The sequence below is a fragment of the Rutidosis leptorrhynchoides genome, chromosome 9, assembly GCF_046630445.1.
Source record: "Rutidosis leptorrhynchoides isolate AG116_Rl617_1_P2 chromosome 9, CSIRO_AGI_Rlap_v1, whole genome shotgun sequence".
NCBI lineage: Eukaryota > Viridiplantae > Streptophyta > Magnoliopsida > Asterales > Asteraceae > Rutidosis > Rutidosis leptorrhynchoides.
The window spans coordinates 369,466,649-369,478,039 of record NC_092341.1 but is presented as its reverse complement, the minus strand read 5'-3'; the positions used below and the strand labels follow the sequence as shown (position 1 = coordinate 369,478,039).

Below are 11,391 nucleotides of genomic sequence, written 5' to 3'. Positions count from 1 at the left end.
TTTCATGTACATATATACTCTTGGTTGCTTCCTTGGCACCTTGTATTTTGGACTTGGTAGATTCCAATTGGTGCTACCATTGTGATAATATATAATTATTTTGCCTTTCAAAAAATAAAAAATCAAGTTAGTTGCTGTCCGTTAACATCAAACAACACAGTACATAAATTTTTGTATCAAAAAGCGCCCGCTAAAATTTTTTGCTTAACACTTATGCACTTTCAAAATTTACATCCTGATCATCAAAATACAAACGGGCAGCATAACGGCTAAGAATCAACACTTAGTAAAATATTTCACTGCCAAAGACACTCGGTCGACTGTCAAAGACAGTCGACCTACTGTCTACACTCACTCGGCCGAGTGTCTAGTCACTCAGCCGAGTGACTCTCACAGACACACTCGGCCGTGGGTCTTACACACTCGGTCGATGGTCGAGTGTGAAATGTCCCATTCATATTGATTATAAATGTTCCATATTAATTGATTTCGTCGCGAGGTTTTGACCTCTATATGAGACGTTTTTCAAAGACTGCATTCATTTTTAAAACAACCATAACCTTTATTTTATCGATAAAGGTTTAAAAAGTATTACGTAGATTATCAAATAATGATAATCTAAAATATACCATTTACACACGACCATTACATAATGGTTTACAATAAGAATATATTACATCAAAAATAAGTTTCTTGAATGCAGTTTTTACATAATATCATACAAGCATGGACTCCAAATCTTGTCCTTATTTTAGTATGCAACAGCGGAAGCTCTTAATATTCACCTGAGAATAAACATGCTTAAAATGTCAACAAAAATGTTGGTGAGTTATAGGTTTAACCTATATATTATCAAATCATAATAATAGACCACAAGATTTCATATTTCAATACATCCCATACATAGAGATAAAAATCATTCATATAGTGAACACCTGGTAACCGACATTAACAAGATACATATAGAATATCCCCATCATTCCAGGACACCCATCGGACATGATAATTTCAAAGTACTAAAGCATTCCAAATTCCAGAATGGGGCTTGTTGGGCCCGATAGATCTATCTTTAGGATTCGCGTCAATTTGGGGGTCTGTTCCCAAATTCTTAGGCTACCAAGCTAAAAAGGGGCATATTCAGCTTCGATCATTGACCCATATAATGTAGTTTCATTTACTTGTGTCTATTTCGTAGAACATTTATAAAGTTGCATGTATTCTCATCCCAAAATATTAGATTTTAAAAGTGGGACTATAACTCACTTTCACAGATTTTTACTTCGTCGGGAAGTAAGACTTGGCCACTGATCGATTCACGAACCTATACAAATATGTACATATATATCAAAGTATGATCAAAATATATTTACAACATTTTTATTACGTTTTAATGATTTGAGTTTGTTAAGTCAGCAGTCCTCGTTAGTAACCTACAGCTAGTTGTCCACAGTTAGATGTACAGAAATAAATAAATATAAATTATCTTGGATCAATCCACGACCCGGTGTATACAAGCCTCAGGCTAGATTACAACTCAAACTATATATATTATTTTTGGAATCAACCTCAACCCTGTATAGCTAACTCCAACATTACTGCATATAGAGTGTCTATGGTTGTTCCAAAATATATTATATAGATGGGTCGATATGATATGTCAAAACATTGTATACATGTCAATGGTATCCCAAGATTACATAATATATATTAGAATACATGAATAATACAATATAAGTTTGTTAAGTTATGATTTGTATAGAATTGTTACAATATTTTCTGTAGCTACAACAATCAAAAAAAAAAAATTATCCAATCTTGTTTTACCCATAACTTCTTCGTTTTAAATCCGTTTTGAGTGAATCAAATTGCTATGGTTTCATATTGAACTCTATTTTATGAATTTAAACAGAAAAAGTATAGGTTTATAATCGGAAATATAAGTTACAAGTCGTTTTTGTAAAGGTAGTCATTTCAGTCGAAAAAACGACGTCTAGATGACCATTTTGGAAAACATACTCCCACTTTGAGTTTAACCATGATTTTTGGATATAGTTTCATGTTCATAAGAAAAATCATTTTCCCAGAAGAATAACTTTTAAATCAAAGTTTATCATAGTTTTTAATTAACTAACCCCAAAACAGCTCGCGGTGTTACTACGACGGCGTATATCCGGTTTTACGGTGTTTTTCGTGTTTTCCGGTTTCAAATCATTGAGTTAGCATATCAAATAGATATAGAACATGTGTTTAGTTGATTTTAAAAGTTAAGTTAGAAGGATTAACTTTTGTTTGCGAACAAGTTTAGAATTAACTAAACTATGTTCTAGTGATTACGAGTTTAAACCTTCGAATAAGATAGTTTTATATATAAGAATCGAATGATTTTATGAACATCATTACTACCTCAAGTTTAGTAGGTAAACCTACTAGAAGTGACAAGAAATGATCTAGCTTCAAAGGATCTTGGATGGCTTGAAAGTTCTTGAAGTAGGATCATGACACAAAAACAAGTTCAAGTAAGATTTTTACTCGAATTAAGATAGTTTATAGTTATAGAAATTGAATCAAAGTTTGAATATGAATATTACCTTGAATAAGAAAGATAACTTACTGTAAATAACAAAGGTTTCTTGATCTTATATGATTACTTGGAATGGATTAGAAAGCTTGGAAGTAAAATAGTAAACTTGAAAGGATTTTCGAAGTGTTCTTGAAGTGTTATTCCTAAGATGATTATAGCTTGATTCTTGAAGTAATTTTTGATGAAGATGATGATTAACTACTGAAAAAATTCATTCATAAGTGTGTGTGTTGAGAGAGAATTAGAAAGAGAATTGGAAGTGAAATGGAGTGAATGATGAGTGGTAAGTGGTGAGTGGTGAGTGAGGTTAAAAGGAGTTCTAGTTAGTTGACTAGCTTATGGTAGAAGTTAAAATTGATTAGTCATACATGACATAATCAAGAGTGGAATCCCATGCTAGTTCCTATTGGTATATACCCATAGTAAGTACGTCTAGAAGCTGTGTATAATACGAGTATGGATACGACTAGAATTCTTGATGAAAAAAAGAATGGGAATGTAACTGTACCCATTTTCGTCAAGTATGAGTGTTTTGATATATGTCTTGAAGTCTTCCAAAAGTATATTAATACATCTAAATACACTACATGTATATACATTTTAACTGAGTCGTTAAGTCATCGTTAGTTGTTACATGTAAGTGTTGTTTTGAAACCTTTAAGTTAACGATCTCATTTAATGTTGTTAACCCATTGTTTATTATATCTAATGAGATGTTAAATTATTATATTATCATGATATTATGATATATTAATATATCTTAATATGATATATATACATTTAAATGTCGTTACAACGATAATCGTTACATATATGTCTCGTTTCGAAATCCTTAAGTTAGTAGTCTTGTTTTTATGTATATAACTCATTGTTAATATACTTATGGAGATACTTACTTATCATAATCTCATGTTAACTATATGTATATCCATATATATATCGTCATGTCGTTTTACAAGTTTTAACGTTCGTGAATCGCCGGTCAACTTGGGTGGTCAATTGTCTACATGAAACTCATTTCAAATAATCAAGTCTTAACAAGTTTGATTGCTTAAAATGTCGGAAACACTTAATCATGTAAAAAATCAATTTCATTTAATATATATAAACATGGAAAAGTTCGGGTCACTACAGAGTGTCAGGAGACACTCGGCCGACTGTGTTTATCTGCAGAAGCTGAAGAACAAAGTGACGGGTTTCACTCAAAATCGCCCAATTCTTGCTCTAGAGCTCGATTATGACCTCAAAACTGACCAAATCAAAGACACTAAACATGTAGAAACATAAACCCACAAGATTTGGACTCAAACAACATCAAAATTAACCATTTTGACCCAAATTACTCACTTTGTAAAAACTAACACAAAAACCCAATTTTCTTGAAGATTAAAGCATGAAAACTTGTGATTCCTATCTCAAAAGACAATAATTCACAAGGAACAAGAAGATGTGAACGATTCGAGCTCTAGATCAAAGATTAGAATTTAGGGTTTTGATGTAGGTGAAAGATGAAGAACGAGGTGTTTGGTGAATTTTCTAGAAATGGTAAGAACACAGCTCACTAGTCACTTAATTTAGGTTAATTCTCACACTGTGCGATACACGGGTATTTATCAGTTATCTTATATCTTTCGTATTTCATTTGGCGACCCAAACAAAGTCCAAATTAAATAAACAAACCTGTTCTGTGACCCTTGTCACAAATTGGTCCTAACCACATCATTATTTAATAGTAAATATTAAATAAAAATAAAAGCATATAATAACACAATACAAATTTAAGGGCAATTTAGTAATCTTACAGCTAGGCCCGATTGAGGATGTTACATTGTATATGAGGCTACTTTTTCTAATTGGTTTGGGGATACAACACTATCCTCTACTGAAACTTCCCAAGGGGCTCTCCACACCAAGTTTTTTCTTATGTGATTATTTTAGTATATGTTGTCTCATTCATTTACTTAGTTAGGTATATGTTGCAGCAGTAAGTTAGTTAATTTGCAGCTAATGTCATTCATTATTGATGTTTGATAGTGGTCGAACAATCGGTTGGTGAAGATAGTTTGTAATGTCATTCTAATAGATGGCAGTATCTGTTGTCATCAGGTTATAGAATGAAGAAACGAAGAATTTGATATGGAAACTACATTTTCGAGCGAAAATTGGACGGTAGAAATACAAAATTTTCAACAAACTCACAAATTTTGTTATAATAAATTTTATTATAATGTTTGTTATTCAACGTCCCTGTAATGCACATGCTTAAGTTGGGCTAAACTATTTTTACATTGTTGCCCACTATGTATGTAATATCTTATATACTAATAGAGTGTAGTATATGTAATATCTTTTATACTACTTACATTTTCCAGGTAGCTTCTATACCATATATTATAACTATAATTAAAGACGTTAAATTGAGTACTAAATGTATATCACACACAATATACAATATGTACAAATATTAACGTATTATTATACTAACTTTTTAAGTCACCGTACAACGCACAGGCTATTAAAGCTAGTATATGCCTAATGTAAGTTCTAGAAAATTTATGAATTTTTGACATATTTACATGAAGATTGGTCACATGCATAGTGTATCGTTAAAATAATAAGATAAAATAAGATAATATGCGTATGAACAAAAATGAGCACAAAAGGTTTAAATCCACACAAAAGTTACATATACAAAAGATGAATATCGTAGTAAGATCAGCACAAAACAATTATTTAATCGATTTTGCTAAATTTCCTCTTGGATCTTTTAGAGTTAATCGGATTTAATAAATACTTCAAAAGCATTTTAAGAGACATCACAGGAATCATCATGTTAGGCCTGTTACGGGGCACATTATCCAAACATAGAGCTGCTAGGGCTGCCAGCTGCATAAACAAATGTTGTAGGTTAGTTAGTTAATTGCCTTTCTTATCTAATTATTAGTAAATTAATTAGTAATGTTGCTGTTACTTTAATTGTTTATATCTTTAAAAAACTAGAGGAGAATCCACAAATAAGTAAGTCTGTTGAGCGAAGCAGTCATAATTATCTACTTATTATTTGGTAAATATTTCTCCAACAGCTCCTGCTTCCCTCAAAAACAAATTTCCTCTTAAAACCTCTAAACAAAATAGTTATATTACCTAAAAAAATTAATTATAATAGTTTTCAGAAAGATATAAACCTGAGCAACGGTTTCCTCGCCTTTGAGACTTGGGTCAACACAGTGTTTAACCTTGTCTTTCGTTAGCATTGGTGTTGCCTAATATTCGTAGAAGTAACGTAATACATAAACATCATTGACAAAATGAGCAGGTTGGCTTGGGTAAAAACGAAGCTAATAGGTCAAGGAGAGACTTACCCAAGTGATGAGGCTCTCCTGCCCTTGTGGCAATGTGTCATCATCAGGTTTTCGGCCAGTTAAAAGTTCAAGCAAAACAACCCCAAAGCTATACACATCACTTTTGTGTGTTGGTCCAGTAACTGCAAACCTACACAAAGGTCGAATTCAACACATAAAGCTCAATGAATGAAACGTCCCTTTTAGGTAAAATAAGAGCATATGAAACAACAAGGACAAAATATTTATACTACTATTACTATTATTAGTATTGTCGTATATAAAATAATAAATACTTTTCTCTAAGCATGTGGATTAAGTAAACTTACATTTAAGAAATACAGTACCCTTTAATATGTGGTATTTTGTACAAAATGTAGTTAGATGTTATTTTGGGTAATACAATAAGTTTTATAGGAGGTGGTTTTCCTTAGTTGCATGCCTTTTTATGCATGTGTGCAAAAGGGTGTAAAAGCATTACTCTGGTGCATGATAGCCACCGGTTCCCGAAACACCAGTCAAACGCAAGCTAGCTCTTAAATTTGGTGCTTGATTTAAGATGTTAGAGCCTGAAATCTTAGCACTTAAACCCTCAAAGAGTAACACATTGCTAGACCTAAAGTCTCCGAGAATTATGAATGGAAAAAGACTCTCATGCAAATACATCAATCCTTTCGCTACATCATAGGCAATCCTTACCCGTTGCAACCAATTAAGCACGGTCTCGGGTTGTGCTCCGTGCACACCCTTCTTGCCTGTATATGTACATCTAAACACTTAATCCAGTTGAATATATTTATATTTACCTATGAAAAAAATAAGAAAAAAAGGTTTTCATACAGTGCAATATGTCATGTAGAGATCCCATTTTTGCATATTCATAAGCCAGAATACGTGTATTTCCTTCAACATAGTGACCACACAGCTTAACAAGATTGTCGTGCTTCAGTGTAGACACCCTTGAAACCTTGAATAAGAAAACAGGTGTTTATGTCATAGTTGTAAAAAGATGCCAACTTTGAACCATTTTTACATAAATGGGTCTTGAACTATTCCCTTTAACTCATACAAACATCGAGTTACCTTACTCAAGAACTCATCGTTTGAATCAGCTCCAGTAGAAACATGAAGCTTTTTCACAACAACAATTTCTCCATTATTTAAGGTTGCAAAATTTACTCTTCCGTTTGAAACTTCACTGATCAATGCCTCTGACCAAAAATCTCCAAGATAACGTGCAGGCACATGGATTGTTGGCACTGCTTCTATAAAATCACAAAACATTTTAGTGATCTTTTAATATGACAGTGAGTGTTTGACAATATTCGATTATATATATAATGAAGCACTCTGTACTATGTAACATTTACTACAAGGGCATATAAGTAAGTTTACTCTAACCAACAATAATCAACACCGACAAACTTGGTATGACTCTTTAATAGTTAGATAATCACTTTCAAAACTTTAATTCAAAACTTTTTAGTTGTAAAGAAAATAAATCGCTTTAAGCACTTCAAATAAGGTACATTCATAATTCTCCACGTTACCTTTATAGCCATAACATAAATGTTCAATGGTAACTCAGAACTGCAATATGAACGTAAAACATCTAAAATTTCTAACTTCTACCAGTAACTTCCATTTTCTTGAAATCATTAAGAAAGTGGAGTTATAGGAAACTTACCATCACCATGATCATGAATACGAGGACCAAATTCCATTACAATTGTTAGATATATATGCGTCTAAAGTATCTCCAGGTGGCACGTGTCCCTACAGAATATACAATCATATTTTATTAAATTAAACTCCAAACTCATTTATCATGACACAAGTTTTGACTAACGTAAAACTTAAATACTCACTTCATCTATTTAAGTTGTACCTAGTATTACGCTAAATATTTTAAAGCTTTACACTAAATAATACGGAGTAACATAAAAAGACACAATTTCCAAACCCAACAATGTATTCTCAGTATCAAATAGTAACAACATATACATTTTTTATTTTTATACCCAAGTCCGATTGGAATCATAAAACAAAATCATAGATTAATACCAACAATTTACAATCAAAAATGTCCACATTAAAATTCAACAGTTAAGGCTTAACAACAAATATCATAAGGCATCATGTATATAAACACAGATCAATATTCATATGAATTTTATATCAAATATCTCAATCACATAAACCAAAATTGAAACAAATCATACGAATTCTTAACACAAAGTCACGAATACAAGGACATGATTCTGTTACAATAACCCAAAACAAGAGGCTAAGAGATTATGCCACCAACCATAAAATTGAATAAAAAATTTAAGAATAAATGAAACCCAAATTAGAGAAATCAAAACATGTGAAACCCTCTTTCAAAAATAAAACATCAGAATTCAAGATCAATTATAAATATAAATCTTCAAGACAACCTGGTAAACAAAGATCATGTAAAATAACTAAAAACATATGGTTCCTTTGAAATATGGTTAATTGAAGAATTAATTTAATAAAAAGTAGTTGAATCATAACATTAAGAACGGAAATAATCGATTAGAAAGTAACAAGAATTGAAGAATTACCTTTATTGCAATGAATTTTAATACCATTCTATTTTATTTATAGAAAACTAAATTACTAAATAAAGAATTTATGTGAACTCTATAATTGTTTCCTGACTAAATATGCGCTTTACCTCTTAATTTTGATGAACCATTCAACATTCAACTAGTTTGTTTCTGACTTCTGAATGACATATGATGTTGAATGATTCAACATTTAATGTTGAACCATTATGAGTTAGAACTATCATTTAACCATTAAATATGTAAATTTTATATAGAGTAAATTACACCAATGGTCCATGTGGTTTGTTGTAAATTACGTCGCTCGTCCCTATCTATTAAAAATTACATGGTTCGTTCATGTGGTTTTAACCATTAAAAATTACATGGTTCGTTCATGTGGTTTTAAATATCAACGGCGCTGCTCCCTGTGGTTTATTGTAAATTATGTCGCTCGTCCCTATCTCTTTAAAATTATATGGTTCGTCCTTATGGTTTTAAATATCAACGGCGCTGGTCCCTGTAGATTATTATTATTATTATTATTATTATTATTATTATTATTATTATTATTATTATTATTAACGTGTAAAGATATATACTAAAATACTGAGTATATAATAAATAAATAAATGATAGAACCGTAAATAATGGATTAATATATTAAAATGCATCTGTTGATCAGTAATGATAATTATGTTCTATGTTGCAAGATTGTGAATTAAGAAAATAGAAAATTTCAAATTAATTGAAAATAAGAGATGAAATTAGAATTATGTAATAATAATAACAACAACAATAACAATAATAATAATAATAATAATAATAATAATAATAATAATAATAATAATAATAATAATAATAATGCCTAATAATAATAATAATAATAAATAATAATATTGTAATTAATAATTAATAATAATAATAATGCACAACAACAACAATAACAATAATAATAATAATAACAATAATAATAATAATAATAATAATAATAATAAAAAATATTAATCCACAGGGACCAGCGTCGTTGATATTTAAAATTATAGGGACGAACCATGTAAATATAAAAAGATAGGGACGAGCGACGTAATTTACAATAAACCACATGGACCAGCGCTGTTGATATTTAAAACCACAGGGACGAACTATGTAATTTTTAAGAGATAGGGACGAGCGACGTAATTTACAATAAACCACAGGGACCATTAGTGTAATTTTCTCTTTTATATAATATGTTATTTAAATTATACTGAGAACACTTATTAAACAACTATATTGTACTGTAATTTTTATTCATGTCAAAGGTTAATAAGGTAAATTCACTTCGTTCACATTATTCGTTCAAAATAATTACCAAATAGGTTATTTTCATTCAGAAGCAACTTTATTCAGAACCTTTGAACCATTCAGATTATGAACCATTCAGCACTAAATCATTTGGCTTTTATCAAACACACCCTAACACAATCCCCGTGCAAATCTTGCTCATATAGTGCCTCTAGCTGAAGACAGTCCTCGTCGAGGTGATCCCAATGGCTAGCGACCTTCTCAAACACCCTTTATTCACATACACACATGCGCGCACGCCCGCGCGCACACACACCGTGAAATTAGTAGCTGATTGGTTAAGAACGACGACAAGTACTGTAGCGCACAATTGAAAAATGACTCAAGTTTTTTTTTTTCTATGTACTTTCGCATTTTGGTAGTTTTGATAAAAATTAGGGGTAATTCTTTATACTTTCACATTTATTTTTAGGTTTCTTCTTTTTTGTTTTCTACGGTCTCGGGTCGATTTTGTATCATGATTTCTCTAAAGGTTTCTTTCACTTTTGATGTAAGGTCTAAGGTTTTATGAAAGTTTTCGTTTTTCAACAATATACATATATATATATATATATATATATATATATATATATATATATATATATATATATATATATAGGGGTAGGTTCAAACGAGAACCACAAAAAAGGTGAGAACTACGAGAACCTTTTAAATACATGATTTATATGCATGTATATTCAACATATTAGTTATAATTGTTATCTAATGTTCATATCATTGCAAAACAAATGTTTACAACCACAAATTACATGTTCAATTGTGAATTATACAAAGATGTTTGCATGTTCGCAAATACATTTGCACATGTGAACGAGAAATTATATACTTGATTATATAGTTAAATTAGAGGTTTTTTCAAACTTTTTTTTGTTCAATTTTACTCTTCATCCACATTTATATCCGATTCAAGTTACTCACATGTTAAAATCCTTGTAATTTAATGATTCTCGTAGTTCTCGCCCTTTTTTTGTTTCTCATTTAAACTTTTGACTATATATATATATATATATATATATATATATATATATATATATATATATATATATATATATATATATATATATATATATATATATATATATATATATATATATATATATAATATATAATAATAATAATAATAATAATAATAATAATAATAATAATAATAATAATAATAATAATAATAATAAAGGAAAGGAAAGGGTGAAAATGCGAATAACATAAAACTAAAAGGTATAAAATATGAAGTCATGAATGAAATGAAAACATTTGATTAATAAATGATAATTATCATATGCCATGGAGGCATAGAAGAGCAATTACTTAATTATTAATATTAATATATTAAATAAAATTAAAGGGTAAAAGGTATAAAGTTTTTTCTGTTCAGACTATCCGATAACAGTGACGAATCTTCTTAATACTCCGTGAAGTTACTGGACACAATTAGTTCGATTTTTTTTTAGTAAAAAGTAACCTTTAAATTATATATGACACCACTAAATTTCAATGTTTCGAATTTATAGTTTTTCTTTTTAATTGTATAGAATACCACTAAATGTAACTACTC

General features: G+C 30.0%; 1 protein-coding gene across 1 annotated transcript; it reads right to left on the bottom strand.

The window, feature by feature from the left end:
* Nucleotides 1-5,300: 5,300 nt before the first annotated feature.
* Nucleotides 5,301-8,558, bottom strand: LOC139865962 (PTI1-like tyrosine-protein kinase 3). The gene is made up of 8 exons (XM_071854081.1): nucleotides 8,511-8,558; nucleotides 7,610-7,698; nucleotides 7,006-7,187; nucleotides 6,763-6,889; nucleotides 6,404-6,677; nucleotides 5,944-6,073; nucleotides 5,767-5,844; nucleotides 5,301-5,467 (listed from the first exon to the last, which is right to left on the bottom strand). The coding sequence occupies exons 2-8, from the start codon at nucleotides 7,644-7,646 to the stop codon at nucleotides 5,315-5,317; spliced, it is 981 nt and encodes a 326-aa protein (XP_071710182.1). The 5' UTR covers nucleotides 7,647-7,698; nucleotides 8,511-8,558; the 3' UTR covers nucleotides 5,301-5,314.
* Nucleotides 8,559-11,391: the final 2,833 nt, after the last annotated feature.